This window comes from Cyprinus carpio, chromosome B7 (genome assembly GCF_018340385.1).
Source record: "Cyprinus carpio isolate SPL01 chromosome B7, ASM1834038v1, whole genome shotgun sequence".
Classification (NCBI taxonomy): Eukaryota; Metazoa; Chordata; class Actinopteri; order Cypriniformes; family Cyprinidae; genus Cyprinus; species Cyprinus carpio.
The window spans coordinates 40685755-40710702 of NC_056603.1; the positions used below are offsets into that span (position 1 = coordinate 40685755).

Genomic DNA, 24948 nt, shown 5'->3' on the forward strand with positions numbered 1-24948 from the left:
CATTAGTCCTAGCTTTTGCATCTTTCCATTGTTTTCACAGAAACAATACATATCACCTTTAAGAATCTGTCCCAATTTGAATGACGTGAATGCCTCCTATAGTTGCCAAATGTCATGTCCTAGAAATGTCTTTTAGCTTTAAAACACACGTTGTTGAGGAAGCACAAGCAAGTGTGAAACGCCAGGGTAAGAATGCCAACAGCTCTCTTTAATTACAGCTGAAAAATTTATATGTAGGCCAAAATTAAACATTTATAGTCAGTGGAGAGATGTCAGACACTGATTATCATTAAAGTCACAATTCATTACAACAATACATAACCCTCTAATCCACAAGACCTTGAAATGACGTCTGACATATTACAGTGGATCAGCCTTATTTAGTGGGGGGAAAAAACAGAGGATAAAAGAAGATACTTTTGGAAAACGTCTCCATTTGCACTTAATTTGCTCTCATTGTTGTTTTGGACTGGAGATATTAAAGAGATCTCGCATTAAGCCTTGCGCATTCGATCATCATCACAGCAGATAAGAAAGGTTTTTGACCCAATACTGTTCTGATGCTTGTCATTTCTGTTCAAGAGAGTATCTGAGAACTTTCCCCTCCACAACAGCTGTTCAATAAACGCAGCTCTGAAGTGTCAGAATGTTTTTAACTTTGCCATTATGGTAAACCTGGCGAATTCCTTCTTGTTTCCGTCATGACATGAAATTAAAGAATTGAAGGGCTGAAGTGAAGTGCAGCACACATATATTTTTAATATCATGTCATCCCTGCAATGTACTGTACGTCCAGATTTTAGTATTAATATGTGCTTTAAAAGTAGTAATAAACAGCCAATATGCTAGTAATATGCATGGTAATAAGCAACTATGGTTAATAGTGAATAGCGTTCTTTAAAGTGTTATCAAATAGTCTATCATTAAAAAGTAAAATAATAATAATAATAATTAAAAATTAAACTAGATAATCTAGTAATATGTATACTAATAAGCAAATAGTTAATAGTGTTCCCGAACCTAAAGTTAAGAGTACTGTACTGTACATAAAGAGACTTTCATGTTTCTTACTTTAAGAAGAGCACTTTTGTTTTACTATAAAGTGCATCTGCTGTCAGGCTTTTATAAACTGTTCTATGACATTGTCTTCTTGGTAAGAACAGTTTGTCTCAGATTTGGACTGGCCTCATTTAGTTATCTCTTTTCCAAAAAGTACTTGCTTTAAGGTATTCGTACCAAGAATTCTTTTTATAATATAAAATGCATCCACTGATGACCCTGACTGAAGTCTAAATCATTTATTTTGAAATATTTGAGATATGTATACTCCTACTACATTTTATTCACTGAAAAAAATGATGCATGAAGAGTCGACCAGTGCTTGGGTGGTCTAGGGGGGTTATTTATATGGTTCTGATTTCACAAAATAAAATAAAGAAGTCCTGTTTATCAGACAGCATAAAACCCAGTAACGTAAATACATATTTTATGAAACAAAAGACAGACATCGTCTTAATATCGTAGATTTTATAGTCTTCATTTTAAATTTGTGCAAAAACAATTATCCTCTGGCTTTAAAAAGGCACAGATGACATACACTTTCATACTTTTACAATACGGACTTGAAAACAAAGCACAAATCTGAATATTTACACAAACCATTGTACTGTACAAACATTTATGATTTCCCTTAAAACATCAAAACTCAAGATATATCGCCGCAACAAGACTGAGGTAACAATTCAAGAAAGTTACAAAAGAAAATAAAAGTAGGTTAAAAAAGTTAAAAGCAGCAAAACGGAAGCCTTTAAAGGGATTATTGTGCTCCACGGCCCTTATTTCATCCGAACGTCCACATTAAGTCTAAATCCTGGACTCTGAACACTAACTAGATATGCATTAAGATAAGAAGAATATACAACAGTCTCTTTCCCATCAGAGGCATTGCTTTTAGCGCAAGTACCTTTTTATTACGTTGCAGTATAAAGTGGTTTAAACAAAATGATGTTGAGTCATCCAATGTTCAGGAGCACTTGAGTTACATTTCGTGCGAAATAAAAAATAAAGCTCAACTTCTAATGAAATCACTTTTGGCAGTAATGACAAGCTCTGGGTTGTGTATAGCATTTAACCAAACAGGAATATGTTAGACGCCGACAGACGTTCGATTCTCAAGTGACCACATATCATGTGTCACATTCATAAATATTTGGTTCTGTTCCACAGAATTTGCAGTTCTGAGCAGGGGTTAAAGGAGGCATAATAATAAATAACAAAAATGAAGGTACCATAATGAAAGATGAGCCTAAACATGCACTCAGTGACTCTGAATCCTCCTGGGATTGAATATTGTTTCAATGTTTGTGCATCTTTAACATAATGTCTGAGTACTGTTGACTCTGGAAGGCTTGCATGCATTATGAAGGAAAGGTTTCTTTAGCTTGGAGTTTTGCCTCTGTTTCTCCACGACGCATCTGTTTGCCCACTTCAGGTCCAATAAATCCCCCCCCACTGCACTGTACACACTCAACTACTATTGCAATAGAGCACAAAAGTTCCCGTGAGTAAAAATCCCACTCATTTTCCTCATAGAGAAATTGATTTTAACAATAAAGCATAAACTTTTGAGACAGACGTACCATGAGCTCTGAGCTCAGAACTACATTTTCATATTATCTTTGTAATTTTGTTATTCATCGTGGAGATGGTTGGATTTTTTTACTATAGATAAACTGAATAGGCAAAATAAGTGAATGGGCAAAATTTTTCAAAGTAAAAAAGTGAGCGTGACTATTACACCTTTTTCCAGCTCTGGCTTCCAAAAATGATTTAGGAAATAAAGCAAAAAATGAAAAACAAGCAACGAGCATGATAAATCGACAAAATATCTGTACAGATTAAATACAGTGTAATCAATATGCTTTTTGTATGGAAATTAGAGAATTTGCTTGTATTCAAGACTAATAGAATATAATCAAAAAATAAACTGACTTACTTGAATCTAAAAAACAACAACGATTAAAACCAGCACCGCTGTTAAAATACCATTCCTACCACACTGCATTTTGTTAAGAGTTGCATGTGTGGTCAAAAATATTGTTCACAATTGTATATAAAACCTTTGGAAGCCCATGGATTTAGCTAGCAGACTTTGACAGATCCTTTGGTCTCCTGTAAATGTCTCTTTCGTCCAAAAGTTGCATTTCATTTGATATGTCCTGACTTTCGAGAGCAAATCGGTGATCTTTTGTGTCCCGTCAGTGCCGTCTCACTCTCTAACAGCGAAGACACGGAACGAGCCGCCTTCTGTATTGGTTTTACTGTGAGAAAGAAAGAGAAAGAAACAATTAACAAACTATTAAAAACACACACACTTGCCACTTTATGAACAGATCTTTGTGAAAAAGACCTAAATTGCATTCAGTTCACACTAAAGTATATTCTTATAATGTTTTCAGACACTTTTTGCAATTGAATGAAAATTATTACGATTAAAATTGATATTAAATGCAACTTTAATCTTTGTAGTGTTTTTTTTTTATCCACTTAACTAGGACTTAAATATTTGTAATTGCACATGTGTTTAGTACATTTAAAATATATGAACTTTAAATGTTATGTCAAATAACAAAACTTATTTTTAAAGCATGTTACAAGTCAACACTTAAAAATAAGTGTACTTTTTTAAAGCATGACAAAATATATTTGTAGTTAAAGTATAATTTATACCTCAAGTGGCCTTATGTTTAATTAATATTATCTAGTACAGTTTTTAAAAAATATACTTTTAAGATTTGAAGTACACTACAATGCTTATTCAGTATAGTTAAGTCTAATCGACTTCAGTGATTTGTGTACACGCTTTAGATTAGCTTTGGAAAGCATGACATTAACACTGGCTCAGCGCTCGTCTCGTGCTGCGGTTTCATTCAGATTTCTTCCAGCATTCATTACTGACTACTACTCTTGGCCTTTTCATTTATTCAGAAATGGACTGGCCTTCAGATGGTGGTGTATTGGTTGCTTTGTTGGCATCAGATGTGCTGCAATTATCCTTGACTGAGTTAGACACCAACAGTTTTTCCATCCAGTGTTAATGTAGAGAGCATGTGAATACCTTCCTGGTAATAAAGCAAAGTTCAACTTCACACAACTGGCTGCCCCCCATTTCCCTAGATTGCATCATATGAATAGGAAATCTATCCAAGCTGTCAGTAAATGGCTTTACTATGCTCAGTCTATAGGCCAGTCAAGGCCGGCAAGCATTTAAGAGGCCAGGATCGATTCCTTCGATGATGGTGTTTGATTCAAGTGTTAGATTTCATTACACTGTTTTAAACACTTTACATTGAAGAGTAAGCAAAGAGCTCCTGTGTGGTCCATCCTCGACGAGGAACCACACGATCACTCTTCAACCACTAACGTGCCACAGGCAGATTTGGCCCATCATGGCTTCTGACCACTGAATTGAGTTACTGAGAGAAAGCGAAGGGAGGAATCGAGAGCAGAGGACGTGTACCTCTCGGACTGGATGCCATTCTTCAAGGTCCCGGTGTAGCTTTTCCTCTTATCCAGAGCCAGGAGGTCCACATAGCCGCCGCTGGCTTTGATCACTCCGGAGTGGATAGCTGCTCGGCAGATACTGGAGCCCTGGACACGAGGAGACAAAAGCGTATTCATTTAGTCCACATGCCCGCGTTCATTGACCTTCATGCTGGAAGATTTATATCATGCTTCCTGAAAACACAAACTTTTATGTTATGTACTTTATACACTACCAGTCAAAAGGTAATTAAGATTTTTTAATGTTTTTGAAAGATGTACCTTATGCTTGCCATGCAATTACTACTAGTGCATAATTATTTATTATTAATAAACAGTTTTTAAATGATTTCTGAAGGATCATGTAACACTGAAGACTGGAGTAATGGTGCTGAAACTTCAGCTTTGCAACACAGGAAGGAATAACATTTTAAAATATATTACAATAAAAGCAAAAGTTATTTTAAATCATAATACTATTTCACAAAACTACTGTTTTACTGTATCTTTAATCAAATAAATGCAGCCTTGGTGAGCAAACTACACTTTTTGGGTAAATTACATGATTTTTACTTTTTTCTTTCTTTCATTACATTATGCTCCTTTTTTCTTTCTTTCTTTCTTTCTTTCTTTCTTTCTTTCTTTCTTTCTTATCTTTCTTTCTTTTAATTGTTTTTTTTTTAAGTTTGATTTTACATACAATGCCTTAAATACATCTCTTCTATGATGGCCATGTTTTCAATTTCTGAAATAAAATTCATTTTGACATAATGTTTAAAATGTTTTAGTAGTTTGGCATAATCTTTTAATCTTAATTCTTAGAAAATAAAATATTTTAAAACTAGTTTGATGCTTATAAATAAAAAAAAATATAATAAAAAAAGTAAAACAGTAAATTATATTAAGTAATTTGACCTCTTTATGACAAAGCAAGGTTAATTCACGTTGAAAAATGTCATGCGGTATGACTTCCCCCCCCCAAAAAATAATTTTTATGAATGAATAAATCATGACATTTGTTTTAAAAATATATTTTAAAAAACCGATTAAGATGTGTACAAAAGGTGTACAAAATTTGTTATTATTTATAAATTGATGGTTACACCACATGACACATGAATCCCTAAAGGCTGAAATACACTGCACAACTCAGCATATTTCAAAACACTAGGCATCATATACTCCTTGAATCTGTAAATATCTACAGAGAGTAACTGAATGGCTGAAGATCACACACTACAAGTTGTTCTACGCAACAAACTCACAAAGAACCATATGTGTTTCAAATCATAATCAGATGGAATCATAGTCAGAAGCTTACAAATTGGAGTCTGTACCCATCACTACACAATTTTCTGTGAAATCTGTCAACTCTGACTGGCCAAAATGTGCAGACTGGCCCTGTCTTTCTTCAGTTACACTCTTATAAAAAAAAGGTTTTTCACTGGCATCTATGGTTCCATGAGGAACCTTTTAACATCTATGGATTCTTAGCATTGCACAAAAGGTTCTTTTTGGAACCTTTATTTTAAAAAATATACAATCAACCCCTCCAGGCATTAAATCGGGGCAAAAATAAGTCGTAAGTGAGCAACAGTAATAGTGACACTGTCCATAGCACCACACAACTATGTTTTCCACGCTCAATTCCACAGTCCTTGAGATGTAAACAGTCTAAAGGAGCCTGGACAAATGACATCACTTCGATGTCTACAGCACACACAAGAGCAAGGCCAGAGCTCAAGAGCTCCAGAAAAGGCAAGTTGGCCAGACGCCTGGCTTCAGAGCAGCTTAGTGTGCGTAAACCCTCTGGAACTGCATGTACCTTCAGGTTTTATTCTTTTAATCTGGAAAGAAGGTTCAATCCTGTCTGCTTCTGTCCACAAAACCATTCAGTAATGAAAAGTAATGAAAGTGCACAGCACATCGCACAAGTCTGTGTGTCGCTATCTTATAATACCCAATTGCTCATGCGTTGAGTATAAGTGCACTTTCAAACAAAGACTACCTTCACAAATTACCAAGTCCAAACCACTGAATAATGAGGTTTAATTAATGCTTGCTGGAAAGCTTGCTCTGATCTGTGGCCAGCTATGCAGACGCTCAGCTTTTAAACAGGAATGTGGCTGTAACAAGCCAAAAGGGCCAAAAGGCAATAAGTTCATTTGAGTTCACAGAATACTACACAACCAGGCCCTTCCACACTAGCTCTCTGAGAGCATGTTGGAGGACCTAATTATCCTGATTTTAGATCAATTAAGAAATAACTGAAGACTGAGCTTTGAATTGATGTACATTAAACATACAGTTTGATTCAGAGCTTTGCAGTGAATCCAGCTGATCTATTTCTAAATGATTCATTCACAAATTGGAGTTCACAGCGTTTGGCATCTCGCTAAAGAGCCTGCTGAAGATTATCAATGAATAACAACTTAAAGTTTGATCTGTTTCTCACATAAGCTATGCAGAGTGATTTGGGTGAACATGACATAATAGTAATTGACACTATTTTCTTTTTTCTTTGCCTTTTTATGTGGAAAAGACACATTTAGCATACAGTATTGTTAAAAAAGAGTACTTATTGCAGAAATAATATACTTCAAAAGAATATACTTAAGCGCAAACTGACTTTAATGTTTCCAGATCCTTAATGGAATGTTAATTGCAATTAAATGAAAATGTATTATAGATTACATTTATATTAAATGTGATTAGCTTAACCGTAGAGTGCTTTCTCGACCCACTTAAGTACATCTTTTTATGTAATTTTAAAATTACTTCTATTATCTTTGAAATATGGTTAAAGTTACTGATGAAGTATTTATGTTAAACTAAAGTATACTTTAAATATACTTTAATATAATTTACATTGATATCTCTATGATGTGTATTTAAATATATTTTAAATTACATATTTGTATTGATGTAGTTGCAGTTTAGCACATTTAAAATATGTTGATATTAAATGTAATACTGAATAACACACAAAAGCTTAACATTGTAATGAAGTATTTTTGATGTGCTTTAGTTTGTTAGTCAACACATCAAAACAAGTGATAAGTAAAAAGATTAATACAACTTAATGATTTAAATGGACATTATCACAAAGTGAACTGTTTAAAAGTGTACTTAAATGTGCTAATAAACAGTCTCTCTTTAAGTACACTTAAAGGGATACTCCACCCCAAAAAGAAAATTTGTCATTAATCCCTTACCCCCGTGATGTTCCAAACCCGTAAAAGCTCAGTTCATCTTTGGAATACAATTTAAGATATTTTGGATGAAAACTGGGAGCCCTGTGACTTTCCCATAGACTGGCAAGTAAATAACAGTGTCAAGGTTCATAAAAGGTATGAAAGTCAGAATACTCCATATCACCATATGCTGCGTATGCTCTTCTGTATCGTCCGTGCCACAAGGAAGCGCTGTTTTCTTTCAAATCGAAGTTAAATACACGTAGAAACAGTGCGGATGACACAGAAGAGCACACACAGCATATGGTGGTATGGAGAGACACAGAGGAGACTGTTGACAAAGGAACTGTTGAATAAAGTCGTTTTTTTTTGTTTTCTTCGCTTACAAAAAATGTTCCCATCACTTCATATAACTAAACCAGATTGCTAGTCTGATGGCAGATGGGAGTATTCTGAAGATGACTTTCATACCATTTATGGACCTTGACACTGCTATTTACTTGGCAGTCTATGGGACAGTCACAGGCCTCCCGGTTTTCATCCAAAATATCTTAAATTGTGTTCATAAGACGAATGGAGCTTTTACAGGTTTGGAACGACATGGGGGTAAGTGATTAATTTTCATTTTGGGGTGGAGTATCCATTTAACTGCCCTTTTATTTCATTTGGAATATATTATCTGCAAGTAAAGACTTTTAAAAGTATCCTTTAAGATTTGAAGTAACTACAAATGAACATTAAATACAATTAAGTGCACTTCTTTACGGGCTATCAAATGCATTAGTGTCTTAATTTTGATGAATAAATTAATAAAGAAACTCTGCCATGATGAAGTTACACAGCAAGCTGTTCTCTAAACAGTTAAGTGGTCCGTAAGGCCAAGTCCTGACCTCAGGCATGCATGAGTCAGTGTAAGAGAGGTGTCCCAGCTGCTGCTCTGTGGTCAGTATGCACTCTGCAAGAGAAATAAGTGGTGACAATGGAGGCCACCTTCGCCGAAAACTCCCTTTAGACTCACACAGACAATTCCCGCAGTCGACTCTCACCACAAGAGCAGCAAGCTCACTTTACCACTTGCAAGTGCCTGACTACGAATGCCTGTTCTCATTTCTCATCTCTCAGCCCTGTACAGACGCCCCCGGACTGAAGCAGGTACTCACATCTCCGTAGATGTTGCTGCCAACCACTGGAGCCCAATATGAAGGTTCGTTTATGCAATTAGCTGGGCAGAAGACTCTAATGAGATAGAGGAGAAACTGATTAGATGCATTGCTACGATAAGGAAAGTACATACAATTGACCTGATATTGGAGTACACATGGTGAATTTTGCAATACACTGAATGGTACCTTGGACAATGAGAGGTGGATGCCTTGAAGGGACAAATCTCAGCCACTGTTGTGTAGCAGTCTATTGTTTGCTCTAAAGAAGGGAAAAATACATGATTCTATGGATGACTTGCCAGTCATTTGAGTAGTTTTAATTAACACACTGACTGCATGCTGGAAAACATATATCAATGAGAACACTTGCATTTACATAATAATACATACTTAGCATACTTTTGAAAAGAGTCTTTATTATGGAAATAAAATTAAGTGTGAAATTAATGCAATATTTTAGCGGACTTAAATGCATGTTTAAATATAGTTTAAATTTATATAAAAAGCAATTAGTTGATCATTTGTGTGTTTTTGACCAACTTAAGTAGGACTTAAACATATCTTTATCCAATTTCCTAAATGTTTTTTCTTCTAAATGTAGTTAAAATTTGCTAATGAATGTACTATCAAGCATTTATGATAAACTAAAATATACTTCAATATCATTCCAATTGAAACTTATATGTCATGTTTAAATATATTTGTAATGATGAAGCTGCAGTTTAGTGCATCATATATTTATACTGCAAAATGCACATTTCTGATTTTATATTGTAAAAAAGAGAATATTTGCATTCAATATTTATGATAAGACAATAAAAATACTCACCTTCCACTCTCGACACTGTAAATGCATTGCCAGGTTTGTATTTACTGAAAAGAGAATCAAACAATGCAGATTTGATTGAATAACTCCCATGTAGACAATGAATTGTGGACAAACTGAATTCAGTTGATATCATCCTAACGTTTAGACTACCTGAATGACTCTACGCCATTCTTGGTTGCCTTTACAAAGAATGGGAAGTTGTCTTTTCTTGTAACATCCACAAGGCCTCCATTGTTGTCTATTATTCCATAGTGGATAGCAGCACGGCAAATACTCGATTGCTAAAATAATAGGAGAAAAAATGGAATTAATAAATGAATCTAACATCACCCACTGTACAGGACCATGTGAAATCTCAAAGTATAACTTACAACATCATAGTACAGTGTTCCCCACACTTTCCCCTTCTTATTTAAGCAGTTCGCTGGGCAGTTGTACTTAAAAAGAAAAAGAAAATCACCAGTAAAATTTGCTAAATTTAACATATCTTAAAATATTGAAAGAAATATCAAATTATTTTACACTAACCTGTTGCAGGCTGCTCCTTTACATTTGTCCCTCATTTTTGTCTCACACTTAATGATTTGTGCTGAAAAGCAAAATAGTAGAAATTTATGCTAATAATTATTTTTTATTTATTTAAATAATATATATGAATTTAAAATAATTTAAAATGATAAATAATAATAATTAATATTTTTTTGTTTTATCATTTCTAAATAGATTTTTAGAGCAATATTATTCACACTAACCTAGATAGGTAGTTCTTGTAGTCTTGGTTGAGGAAGGATTGGCATTTGCAGGTTTTTGGGGGAAAGAGGGTTTGGGCTGAGGCTTAGTTGGAGTCGTCCAAGGCTGTACTGGCTCCTGCGGCTTCTCCACCTCATTCATATCTGGAGACTCGTGACGTTCAGGGTCTCCTAAAAACAAAATCACAAAAAAACAAAAAATTAGATTTAAACTTCCATGTGTTATAACTTTATAATCAATCATCTATGAGCGCTCACCCTTGTAGCAGAGGTTGTTTCTGCAGCCTCCTCCATAGCTTGGTGGGCACTGGGAACAGGGGCGGCCGGTTCGGTAAGGGGCTTCCCCAATCCAGTTCCCCCTAGAAAAAGGGCACGGGTTTAGCAAGAGTTTGGAAACAACTGCAAAATCTGCACATTTGACTGAGCACTCAAAACACACTATCAGATACTCTCACGGACCTCAAGACTGATTTAGGAAAACAATTCCCAGCTTATTCTGCCCATGTTTTCCTTTCCTAAAATTCTCCATTTACTTGGATCTTTGCTAATAGCCTCCATGTTTTGAAGGATGGAGCCTTTGCTTTAAGAAAATTTAGTTCCATAGACTCATCATCAGGAACAGTAATTAGCCATCTGGTGTTAAGTGAATAAACGTCAGCAGAATGAGCTGGTCTTACTTGGGTGAGTAGTTGCAGACGAGATAGATGGCGTTCTCCCAGACTTCTCCCCATACGTTTATACGCGAACACGTGTGAACAGCACAGCCGACACGGTTGGTCGTGGCCCAGACCAGCTGCAAATGAAGAGAAATATGCTATTATTAATGGTGTCTGCTGAGGCGCTTGCTTATACTCAGGATAATGGTTTTCTTCATAAATACTGACATGTACGTCATCTGGAATGTTGATAGAAGTGTATTATTTCTTTTCGAAGTTTTCATCAGGATAAACATCCCATAGAGCAATACACTGACAATGGACCCAAGCCAAATCTATAGGCTCTTTTGCAACGCAGGCTTATTGGGACTACCTGCCTATAAATACATAACACAAAGTGAAATGTCCAGTGAGTGGTGCTAAAACACGAGTTCAATACGTGACCCTGGCGCATTTTTATTACGTTATACAGGCATTTTTTACATGCTTCAGGTACGTATTGCGGCAGTTCAGAATTCAAATAACCAGGGAGTTTTGCTAAAAGTTAATGTTTTATCAGATATCCCCTACACCAAACCCAACCCTAAACCTACCCAATAGTGTTAACAAATGCAAAACTGATATAAAAATACATTTGTCGATGCAGTTGTGCTATTTTAACTTCCTTATATGCAGGTTTGAACTGTTTCGTCGAACCGTAGTTTCACGGGGTTCGTACCTGAGCTCTTTTCCTCTCAAATGCAACTCTGCGTGAGCTATCAAACAAATGTATCAATTTAAAAGTATCAGTTTTCAAATGTCGCAGCATGTTAAAATTGTTCTGTTAATAAAAAAATATTCTTCTTGTAATTGTGCAAAAATTAGGCTTTCTAAATGGAAACTCTGGTCCTGTAAATCAGGAATAAAAGTTGTTGGAGTTTTACTGCCTCTAGTGTTTATTTCAAACAGAAACTCCAGCAATTTGTACAAATAGGTAATTTTTTTTTAGTTTTGTAGAAATGTATTTAGAGGCACATATTTCCAATGAGCCTGACTAGAGCCAGTAAGTAACCATACATAACACCCTAAGAACCTCTTAGAAACACCCTAGAAACCATCTATAACACCCTAGCAACCACCTTCAAAGACCTAGCAACTGTATAGCGATAAGAAACACTCCTACAACTAGAGTTACAAAGCAACCAGCTAGATACACCATAGAAACACTTTAAACACCCTAGCCACCAGCTAGATACACCATAGAAACTAACTTTAAACACCCTAGCAACTGTATAGCAATGTGGTAGAAGCTCTTTTTGACTTGAGCCAGGAAGCAACCATTTATAACACCCTAGCAACCACTCAGAAACAACCTAGAAACAATATACACACCCTAGCAACCAACCAACTGTATAGCGATAAGAAACACTCCTACAACTAGAGTGTCTAAGCAACCAGCTAGATACACCATAGAAACACTTTAAACACCCAAGCAACTGCATAGCAATGCGGTAAAAGCTCTTTTTGACTTCAGCCAGTAAGCAACCATTTATATATTTATAATACCCTAGCAACCACTCAGAAACCTCCTGGAAACCATCTAGAACACCCTAGCAACCCCTTAGAAACAATCTATAACACCCTAGCAGCTGTCTAGCATTGCATTTAAAACTCTAAGAACACCTTAGCAACTCCATCAACTGGCAACCACAAAACACTAGAAGCAAGGCAGCAATTTTCTAATACAATGCACTTGTTGTGTGTATATACCAGTGATGGAGTACACTATTCTTTTGACTCGAGTCCGACTCGAGACTCCATTCTCTGGACTCGTGACTCGACTTGGACTCGCGGATTGATGACTCGTACTTGGACTCGGACTCGAGGATATATAAAATCGGACTTGAGCATTCATCACGTTGTTTTTGACTAAATATGTTATATAAAAAATTATATAAGGTGTTACACTTTTCCTGTTTCGTGCCCAAGACCGGCCGGGATCTATTTTTTTCCCTTACAGACACTGCTACCGCTCGCTCTCTTTGCTTGACAACACACTCACTGACGTCACTCATTTTACGCTCGTGCATGATTCGCTAAATGTTCACATTTGGAAAATGCAGAAAGATGTGCCCCGGATCGTGAACTTCGCCTACACGAATTTTGCATCTAATGCTGGAAAGAGCCACGCTTAATGTTGTGTGTGTAATCACACAATTGAGGAAAAGACTGGGACAACTTCAAACTTTAACAGACACCTGTCACGGATGCACCCAGATAAGTAAGTAAAATGCTTTCCATTGGCTAACGTTAGCTTTTGAAAAAACTATTATTGACTAATGCATATATGATAATAAACAGAAGAAGCTAGGGTTGGGCGATGTTTGACAATTTGGCATCAGACATCGACGATGTCTAATGTCTGGTTCGGATTACACAATTTTTTTGTTTGTTGATAACTTACTAGTCACTGTGTCAGATCAGATTACATGATTTTTTTTGTCTGTTGCGATAGTCACTGTGTCTGATGCTTTTAAAATGCAACATGAAAATGCAGCATGATTAAACATGCAATTTGTAAATTTTCTACGCTAGTTCTCAATCACAAGTTCACAACAATGGAAGTAAACACATGCTTTTGATGGTGTCGTAAAGTTGCAAAGTGTGTTGCAAAGTGTATATGTCAAATCAGTAAATAAACTCCCTTTGCAACGGTGACAGTGGTGTCATTTTTGTTTAATGTGGAACCTCTTTAATACATTTATCAGTTCTTTGAAGGTCCCAGAGTGGAGACATGTAGGCACTGGGAGCTCGAGATTCGACTCAGACTCGAATACGGGACTCGAGACTCGACTCGGACTCGAACACTGGGGACTCGAGACTCGACTCGGACTCGAACTCTGGTAATGGTGACTCGACTTGGACTCGACTCGGACTCTTCTATGGTGACTCGGACTTGGAATCGGACTCAAACACTGGGACTCGAGACTCGACTCGGACTCGACAGTTCGTGACTCGACTACAACACTGGTATTTTTGTTTTTAAATTGTGTTTTTGTTTGTAAATTTTATAATATGGGATAAAATAAAAAATGTATGTTTAAAAAATATCAGCATCCCTGCACTAGCCTAAGTTAGTTGGCTGGTCTTAGCTGGTTTATGCTGGTCTCCCAGCTTGGCTAAGATGTTCAGCTGTTTCTAACTGGTAAGACACCCCTAAGATAAAGTGATACCAAATTATTTTCTTTTTGCATGCATGAAAGATGCAGGTCCATTTGCTGTTGTTGTCGAAACCGTGAAATAGACATCCATATCGCCTCCCCTCTGTGGAGGAAGTGTTCCCCACCAGGAAGTGGTCGGCGTCCTGGGGCAGCAGAAGTAGATTGATGGGGCCACGGGGGCCGTTCATAGAGACTGCCCTTTTCATTCTGCCCTGTAGGGCGGAAGGAGAAGCACCTCAAGTGTGACTGGGCCAGTTTCCTGAAAAACTTCCCTTCATCCACTCTTATCCACACAAACAAAGTAATGCCTGCGTGCAGCCCATTGAGTTGTGGTCAAGGCCCTCACTGATTCGCTTAAACACAATATGGTTCACCGGGTGCAGCCCTGCAGCACGAGCCAAACCATTTGACTGTGAAATGAAAGGGAAGTGCTTACTCAGACTTTTTTTTTTTGTACATACAGTTAAACCGTAGTGGGTTTGCATATAACCCCGCAGAATGCAATCGATGGAGCACGTCTCAATACTCCCTCAGGAATGCACTTCCTCTGCAGAGGCCACAGACGGTGTTGGCCATGGGATAATGATATAGCAAACTAATCAGTCTCAAAAAGCACAAACTCAAGCTTAACCCTGAGGGATCGTCTGGCACTGAGAAGATCGTGGGGCCTCCAGACCTGTTCTACCACGTACAGCACATGAGAGAGGAGGGAAACGGCGGGGAATCGCGGCACGGATTTGGCACGGATCCCCTACGACTCTGCGTTCTGCATCTTCAAAGGAATTCGGGTCAAACAGGAAAATGATTCAGGAGTCTGGGAACGGCTTCCAGATGCTTGTGACCTGCTTTCAGAGCTGAGTGAATGTGTATTTTCACAAACTCATCCCAGCGATAAAGTCTAGGAGGACATGAGGCTATTGCTCAACCCCTCCTTTTGTCCTCAATCTTCTCTGTTGAACTTTGGTTGGTCTCTCGTTCCTGCTCTCCTTTTCTTTGTGCATTGCATCTGTTTGATCTGGCATGTTTGATATGTTTTGACAGTATCCACATTACTTTCTCAAAAACCATTTTCAAAAATAAAATAACCACAAAAATCCATGGGTTTCTAGAGTTTACCTAAAGTGGCCCTAAATAGTATTTGGTCACTTGATAACATTTTAGTTTAGGGACCAATTCTCACTTTTTAAGTAGTTGCGTATTAGCATATTTGCTTATATTTGCTGTTTTTAGTACGTATAAAGCACATATTAAATGTCTTATTCTGCGTGACCATATTTTAGATATCTTTATCCACCCCATATGTAAACTTAACAACTAATTTACTAACTATTAATAAGCCATAAATTAGCAGTTTATTGAGGCAAAAGTCATAGTTAATAGTTAGTTAAAAGTGAGAATTGTTCCTTGAGCTAAAGTACATCACTTAAAGGGGCAGTTCACCTTAAAATGAAAAATCTGTCAACATCAACATGCAAATTAAGATATTTTTAATGAAACGTGAGAGATTTCTGTCCCTTCTCAGAAAGTCCATGCAACCAAATCTTTAACACTTTGAAAAGTGCAATAAAAATGATTCATGTGAATCAAGCAGTTTAATCCAAGTCTTCTGAACAGACACTATCGCTTTATAAGATTAATTTGCATATAAACATTCATCAGTCTACATACATAGAGAACATCAAATATGATAAAAAGAATCTTAACCATACAGTACATGCTTGATGCGCAATGGATGGACAAAAATGACAAGAGAATATAAAAAAAAAACAGTAGTATTTGAATTTTTGAGCTTTAAGCTTCATTTATAACATAAGAATTAGACAATATCAAATCAAATGGTATCTGTAACAATTTATAATTTATAATTTTCACAAAGTGATTTTAGTGGATGGAGTTAATAACATGTCCACTATGGTTTGACATCCAGGAAATGTCAAAATATTTTTTCCCCTTAATTTTGCATATTATTCAATAATATTAAATACCGTACATACTTTTTAAATCATACCTGATAAACCTTTTTTGTGCAACCTTTCTTTAATTATCACTTGATTTGATATTTTGTAATGTGATACAATGGCATTCACATATTTTTAAGACTAGCTTAGATGTCTAAATACATTTTGAGACCATTATGTGTTACATGACACTGACACTGTTATTGTGTGAGGTTAATGAACACCAGCGGTCCATATGCTGCTTTCAGGGCATTTCTATTTTAATGCAGGCCACACATGCAACCTATTAAACTCTGCTGGTGAGGAGAAATGCTAGCTGGCTCGTGCACACCTTCGCACGCGAGTTTTAAAACCATAAACAATGTCTTTTTGTTTAGTCCCACTGAGATAATTATTCGTAAACTGTAAGCAAACTGTTTTTTCTCACTCACTTGTGTGTAGTGGGTGCACATGGGTCCAGAGCAGCGCTCAGGGCACCAGGGGTTACACTCATGTGGGTAAGGATAGGTGTAGTCCTTCTCCTCGTCGTACCAGGCCTGTACATGGTAGGCCGGAGAGCGGTACCTATCAGGAGAGAGATGCAATAATGAATACTGTATCAGGCCACAGTAACACATTCTTTACATAAATAGTGTTTTATATGTAAAATGCATTTACATTCATTCAAGAAGAATACCCACTTAAAGAGCAGCATTTGTCAAACCCATGAGATTTACTTGTATATTCAGGTTTAATTTCTTTTGATTACTGAATAAAAATGTAAAAAAAAAAATGTAGGAAATTTACCTGGGTGATTGGTTGTATATCACTTTGGTTAATTTTTGGTGGATTAAATGCTAGCTTATCCATAATAGTTAAATAAAGTTAATTTCAACTTAAACAGTAGAAATTTGCACTAGCAGTGCCAGAGTGATGTGTTTAAATTCCTAGTGAATGCATGAACTGATAAACTGTATATTTTTGATGCAATGTAAACAGTGTTGGGGAAAGTTACTTTTAAAAGTCATTCATTACAATATTGCGTTACTCCCTAAAAAAGTAACTATTACGTTACTTAGTTACTTTTCATGGAAAGTAATGCATTATGGTACTATTGAGTTCATTTTTAAATCTGGGCAGAACTTGCATGTTTCAGCTATTTTGTATGAATTTATAAGATCTTATTTGTAAATTTTCAAACAATCTGCTTTTGCCCCACTGACTGTTATGTTTTTTTGAACAAAAAAATAATAAATCACTGCACAAATGAATTCACATTCATGCGAAATCACCACCTGTTCTGTTTTCTTGTGGGAAACTATATTGCATATATTGCTATATTGCCGATTTTGTATGAATTAACACAATTAAAATTATGCAAAAAGGTGATTTGGATAACTGCATAATAGCAAATGTAAAGTACAAGAATAAAATACACAAAAAGTCCGAAATACAACAAAAAATGTCTCCAAAAATGAATAAATATTTTTTCTTGCCTTGAGAAAAAAAAATATGTTTTCCAGATTTTTAGGCCTGGAAATCACAGTTTTAAAATTCCCAAATATTTCCATGGTTTCCCAAGGCATTGTTAACACCATGTATGATTGGTTACTTTACAGGAATAGACTGATGTGATCTTAGTAAATGTGTTTGTGGTAATACCTTCCCCAGTGCACTGCCAGGTTCTGCCCGATGGACATCAGTAGGTCTTTAGGTCCATGTTCCCACTGGCACTGTTCTGCCCAGTAGGTCGCTGACTTCTCCAGTTCATCGTCCCAGACCTGATCATGCACACACAAACTTAATCAAACTCCAAGCAGAATACACAGAGTCCATAATTCCCCTATATTTGCACAGAGACTTTAATAAAATACTGAACATGCTGAGTTTTATTCCCAGATAATTCCCTTTGCCTTCCTCTGACTCTTCATCTTCACTATTGGACTAGGAATCAGGCCCAATACAACTCAAATATTGGCTACATGCATGCACATCAGAGCTTGGCTCACATCCACAGTAAATCCCCAGCAATCAGGGTTAAATGAGACAAATTTCCCAGCTTATTTCTCCACCTGCAGGGAGGGAGGACTCACTTTGCACCACAGAACAGGGTTCCTCACCTCTGCTATGAGGAACTCTCAGTAAATTTCCAACTGCATGATGGGTACAAACACTCACACATTCTCTAACCTCAGTTCTGAAGGTGCTGTTTGGGACTAAGCCACGTTTCTGAAACCCTTACTTGTTCACGGAGGCCTGGCAGTGGTTCTGAAACCCCTGCTTGTGGTAGACTCCTGTCTTTCTCAAAGGCAACTACTGTACATTAACCATAAGCCCTTGCTCTTTGTATCTTTCCCTAAAAAACTCACTACATCAACATTAAACTCACGTTCGATTACCATATGCAAAGGTACACAGGGAACAGCCATAAAGCAGGACTGTGCTCTCTATAGGTCCCAAGTACACTTATGACTACTTATAAAAAGCCCTATGGAAAAAGTTTTTTCATCAAAAACTCCATTTCCCACAATGCCTTGCTATGGAATACTATTGAGGCCTTCAAATGTGGGAAAGTGATGCAAGTGTGTCCAGTTATGCTCAACTGAACCAATAGCTTTTGCCAGGTAAAGTAAATGATGACAAAATTGTCATTTCTGGGTGAACTATAACTATATCTATAAAGAAGAGCACTTAGTTGTGCTGAATGTGCACTTGTAGTGTACTTCAAAACATAAAAGCATATTTTAAAAAAAATAATACAAGACCACTTAAGTGTCCTTAGAGTGCATTTCCATGACTGTGTTTCTTAACACACTTAAGTGGTTTTTGTTATAGTCAAATTAAAAGTTTTACTTTAAAGTAGATTTTAAATCATGTTTTAATAATCTTGTCAAAAGTGTAATTTTGATGTGATGACTGACACATTAAAGCACTTGATTTGAATTGTAGTGTGTTATTATATATTAAAATACATTTTAAATGTACTAAATTGCAACTTTGTCATTACAAATGTGTAATTTCAAATATATTTAAATACATTACTTACAAGTTTTAATAGAAATGGCATAAATTAGTTTGCCATAAATGCTTGACAGTACATTCAGCATTACATTTAACCATATTTCCAAAAAAATAGATGTAATAATGAAATTACATGTAGATGCACTTAAGTCCTACTTAAGTGGGTTAAAAACGCTTAAGTTCAACTAAATGCATTTTATATTAATTTAAACTACTATGCATTTTCAGTTAACATGCAACTAAGTTTTCAAGAACATTACATTCAGTGCTCACTTAAGTATGTTCTTTTCCATAATAAGTATGGAATTCTAAATTGTACTTTTTCACAAGGTAATCGCTTTAGCACTTAAAAATTGAGGCAGCATACCTGCCGTTTCTGTCAAATATCTGAAGTCTCATCTCTGGTCCAGTAATGTCACTAATCTTTGGCTCTGTTCTCTATCAGTGTCATGGTTCCTGCGTCAGCAGGTGGCTAAACCTCAGTGTAATTGTCTCCACAGTAAAAAGGCACCACACCACGCTGGCAGGATTACACTTGTAAACTCAACATGTCTTTTCCAATGAAGCCAGCACTTGGCACCTACACAAACCTAAAGATATTTACTGCACCAGAAAAAAAAAAAACAATGAATGCTGCTAACACAATATGCAATTAGTATAAATCAGGGTCATTAATGCAGAACAAGTGCTGGTTTTGTATAGTTCTTGACATGTGTGGTCGATATGAAAAAAATGCCTGCAGACGAAAATGAATAGTGAACTGTCTTGCTGTCTGCACAGACAGTTACCTTCTTAAGCAACATACTAACTGAAACTGAGCCTCAAAAGTGACTGATTTGACTTTTCATAGACAGCACTGGGAGACTAGGCAAACTACTGATTCCAATAGTCTAATGCTAGCATGTTGCTAAGCTAACAGTGTGATAATCTAATAAGCATAACAAACCTTGTGACAAAGAAGGACGCTTAATTGTATTGTATGTACACTTCAAATCATAACTGTTTTTTAAAAAGCTATATTTGCAAATAACATTATAAAATAAAAGGTCACTTAAGTGTACTTAAGTGTAAAGTGTAAAAAGAGTATACTTTCATTACTGTATCCTAACACACTTAAGAACACTTTTTAAAAGTGCACTTTGTAATAATGTAATAATAAATTAAAATTTTATTTTAAAGTGCATTTTAAATCATGTTTTCATAATTTAATTTGTTGAATAACATACTAAGCAAAGTACTAGATTTGAATTTCAACTGTAGTGTCTTATTCATTTTTACATTTAAAGTAAATGTATTTTAAATGCACTAAATTGGAATTTCATCATTACAAATTTGTAATAACAAATATTTTAAAAAACATGGCATACACGTTTCAAGAGAATATAAATTTAAACTATAATACATTTTCATTTAATTGCAATTAACATGTATTTAAGTGTCTAAAACATTCCATTCATTTAACTTAAGTATATTCTTTTAATGTATATTATTTTGCGTAATAAGTAAGTATGCTAAAGTAAAGTGTACTTTTTCATAAAGGAAAACATAGCACACACAAAATATTGGAAAGAGTAATGCATTTTTAAATAGATCGAATTAGATACTTTTTGGTATTGGTATTTGGTATATTTGCCATCTTGTGTGGAAAATTTCAGCTTGTCGCATCCTAAACTTTCCTTCAGCATCTTAGAAATCAACATAACTTTATTCCCTACTTTTTAAAATGGTTTTTCTGTCTCCAGCACACTTATGATGGCCTAAAATGCTTTCTATGAAGGCGACTCTCTAGGTTTTAACAAAACCTCCTGAGTTTTCAGCTCAGTTCATTTTAGAGTCACTATTAAGACCCTCAATATTACAGTAAATCAGAGTTGGTTGTAAAACGACTCAAATTGCGTTCCATTCTCACCATGTACTCCATGTTGGAGGCGGTCGGGTACACCGCTCCTCTCAGCTTGTTGTGCAGTTGCAGAATCTCCTCTCTGTCTGACCACCTGATGGCTCTGCGAGAGCGTAAAGGCACATCAGCTTTTGTGCCATTGGGCTCCAGCTCATCCTGGTAGCGTTGCATTATCTGCCTCAGCTCCAGAGAGTCAGGAAGGAAGAGGGAAGCAGCCAAACTGGCACCCAGGAATAGCAGGGCAATGGAAATGAGGCTGTGCATGGCAGCAGTGATGCTTTCAGGGTCAGACTACAGTAGACTGCCTTGTGCAAGCGTGTCTTCAGGGCTCTGTTCTGAAAAATCTGGAAAGAAATATGGTTTCCATGAGGACAAGCGTTGGGAAAGTTGTCGGAGCAAATGCTGAATAGTAAACACATGTCCATGTGTTTACACACAAAGAGAAATCAGTGCTTCAAATAGGAGTTTGCTACATTGGTTTCATTAGTCTCTCTTATTGCATCCTGACTAAACATACACCACAAATATATGAACACAAACAGAATCCAATAACAACAATCATAGAGGGTTGCTGTTCTGGAACGACATCAGAGGCATCCATCCATGTAGTGCAGCAACTGCTTCTCTGCTTAAACTAATGCTTATCCTAATGCTTGTGTTACATTTCACCCCAAAATAAGTGATTTTGCATAAAGCAAGCACAATTTTAAGAAAAACAAGATTAATTGGGATATTACTTTCATGACAGTTGAGAACTTTCCTTCCCAAATTCCTTTTTCTAATTTTACTGTAATACCTAATCATATTAACTGTATCACTACTGCAGTAAAAATACTGATATACAAGATTTTCAAATTAGCATAAATAAATTAAAGTGGTTATCTTTCTTTAATACCTAAAAACCTAACTGTGTCACTATACTACTGTAAAAATATTGAAATAAAGTTTTGAAATAAAATTAACATAAATGAAAGTGATTAATAATTAAAAATGTAACTGTGCCACTTTATTACTATACAATGTTTTTAAATTAGCATAAATTAAAATGGTTATTATCTTTACTGTAATACCTAAAACTGTAATTGAATCACTTTATAACTGTGAAATAATTGAAATACAATTTTTTTTAAATTAATGTACTGATTATCTTTACTGTAATCCCTAAAAAATAAAATGTCGTTGTTACAGTAAAAATAATGAAATACAGTTTTTCTTATTTAAATTTCCATAACTTAGTGGTTATCATCTTTACTGTAACACATACAAATTTAACTGCATCACTATATTACAGTAAAAATATCAAAATCATATTTTATCCATGAATTAAAGTGGTTATTTTTTTACTGCAATACCAAATAATGTTTACTGTATCAGTATGTTACAGTACAAATATTGAAATAAATGTTTTTTTAAATCACCATAAAGTACATTTACAAATATAACAGATAATATCATGATAATTCAGATGTTATACACTTTTTTCCCACATTACAGCAATGAGAACTGTGCTATGTTAATTAATAATTAATTAATTAATAATAATTAAATTGTTTACTTATTTAATTAATTTATTTTATTATAATTTATAATAATAATAAAGTCGGAATGCAAAACATCTTAATGGTCCTAAAATAGGCTTCATTATCTTTAGGAAAAATGTAAGTCCTCATTTGTTTCTCATGATATTGAGATTAAATATGATAGGCGTTACAGGATTCTTTTCAAATTCGCCCTTTTTGTACTCCCTGCAGAATTGCCGTAAATTGTTTAGATGAATTTGCCATCTATCTTCACTGGAGCAGCACTCGCCAATGAAAAAGAAGCGACCCACACTGATCCACAGCTAAAGAATAGTTCGTGCTCCAATTAGAAGAATGTTTTTGTAATGTATTCCATAATCATTTGTCAAGCCAAAGGCCCCTTCATTACAGAACAATTATACCATCAAAGCCTCACATAACAAATCCTCTTTGTAATCTTCATTACTACTTAAAAGATCAAATCTTAAGCCTGATCTCCTCCGATTAGATTGTTCAGTTTGATGGACCAGCAGGTCTGTTTGATCTCTGCAGGTTCACAATCTATCCATAAACTCAACTTTGTTTATCAAACTCATTTCCTGTGGTGACAATGGATAATTCATTAGCAGAACAGATCTACACTCAGCAGCTGTTCCATTCACACATTAATCAAAGCAGGTCCTTCTCTGTCCCGGACTGACTTTCTCTGGGAATGGAATTATCCAGGATCCAAAAATGTGCGAGAATGGGAGGGAAGAGCAAGTGAATTGGAGTTATTTAGTGAATGACAATAGTGGCCACCACACATCTAACCGCCGAAGAGACAAAGGTTAAACTCCAGAAACGTCATGGACCTACAATAATCCAAATCTCTCTCTCATGGCTCTTTAATTACTTCTCCCTCTCTCTGACTCTCTCTGCAGAGCCTTGACATCCAACACTGGTCTGAGTAAACACAGGCACCCCTTCAATTCCAGCTGCCGCTCTCTCTCTCTCTTTTTCTTTCTAGTTCACATTTTCAGTGCCGTCTCATCTCTCTGCTGAATTTTATACTACCATGACAGACAAAGCAGCCAGGAAAACGCCAGCCGGGCACCTGGTCCACATAAACACGAGCCAAAACATTGCCAGGTGGTCCATCTGCACTTTATATGGCTAAATGCTGGTTGGTTTTGAACACTGTGCTTTTCACAAGCATTAAAGTTTGAAATGGAATAAGATGAAGCATGACAGTTCAACCACATGCACATTTTCCGAATGACAGTGAGTGCAACTAATGCCCAAAATTACACCCATAATGCATTTTGCTCTCAAGTTGATGTGCAAATGAATGAGCATTAGATTCTACACTCTATTAATGGATCATTACCAAAAAAGGAGAAAAAAAAAAGCTGCTCGTCCCCTAATGCTGCACATCCAACTTTAATTGACTAAATGCATCAGTTAATCAATGCATATTATTAATTTAACTTCCATATAATACACTGTCAGAGACCCATCTTACCTAGTTTCGTCTTCTCCACGAGCTGTTCCAGAGGTTGCTGCAGCTGTGTCTCGCGGCTGGAGTATGTTCCTTGAAAGTCAAACAAGTGTGAGTAGTGGACTCTGTTTGGCATGCAGCTGGTGACTCGCACTAACTCTGTGGAAGCAGCTCCGCGCCTTTTATAGCGAAGGAGAGGCGCGTGAAGAAGAGGAGGGGAGGCTGAAGAAGGTTGTGTTCCTGGCAAACCTCCGGTGCTCTGACGAACGATGTCGAGATGAAAACGCAACGAACGTAAATCATCTCAAAGCAGCTCCAGAGACGCGTCCAGAGGATTACTTAACAACTCACGACAGCAGGATGTTTGTCGATGAGTTATAGTTTTCTAATATGTTATGAGGTCCGTCAATACATTAATGGTTATACGACATTTCGTCATTAGTAATATACATGGAGACCGGGGCTAGTTATAACAAGTTATAACTGTACTCTGTCATGTTACTTCCTGTCTGTTTTAATTGTAACTTATATATATATATATATTATAACTGTACTCTGTCATGTTACTTCCTGTCTGTTTTGGGGGGGGGGGGGGGGGGGGAGGGGGGGGGGGGGAGGGGGGGGGGGGGGGGGGGGGGGGGGGGGGGGGGGGGGGGGGGGGGGGGGGGGGGGGGGGGGGGGGGGGGGGGGGGGGGGGGGGGGGGGGGGGGGGAGGGGGGGGGGGGGGGGGGGGGGGGGGGGGGGACAGTGTGTGCGT

At 36.5% G+C, this 24948-nt stretch overlaps 1 protein-coding gene across 1 annotated transcript; it reads right to left on the bottom strand.

Annotated features, from left to right (window-relative positions):
* Positions 1-1512: 1512 nt before the first annotated feature.
* Positions 1513-24365, bottom strand: LOC109070363 (cysteine-rich secretory protein LCCL domain-containing 2-like). Its single transcript, XM_042728663.1, has 15 exons — positions 24216-24365; positions 21201-21535; positions 17933-18051; positions 16723-16855; positions 11155-11270; positions 10736-10836; positions 10481-10648; positions 10256-10317; positions 10100-10165; positions 9879-10009; positions 9729-9772; positions 9086-9158; positions 8897-8972; positions 4520-4650; positions 1513-3320 (listed from the first exon to the last, which is right to left on the bottom strand). The coding sequence occupies exons 2-15, from the start codon at positions 21453-21455 to the stop codon at positions 3269-3271; spliced, it is 1527 nt and encodes a 508-aa protein (XP_042584597.1). The 5' UTR covers positions 21456-21535; positions 24216-24365; the 3' UTR covers positions 1513-3268.
* Positions 24366-24948: the final 583 nt, after the last annotated feature.

Excerpts from the sequence above, each read along its gene's own strand:
- LOC109070363 (XM_042728663.1), bottom strand. The coding sequence starts at position 21,455 with ATGCACAGCCTCATTTCCATTGCCCTGCTATTCCTGGGTGCCAGTTTG. Across the intron at positions 10,010-10,099 it reads GAACACTGTACTATGATGTT|CAATCGAGTATTTGCCGTGC; the intron begins GTAAGTTATACT and ends CTATTATTTTAG. Across the intron at positions 8,973-9,085 it reads TCCACCTCTCATTGTCCAAG|AGTCTTCTGCCCAGCTAATT; the intron begins GTACCATTCAGT and ends CTATCTCATTAG.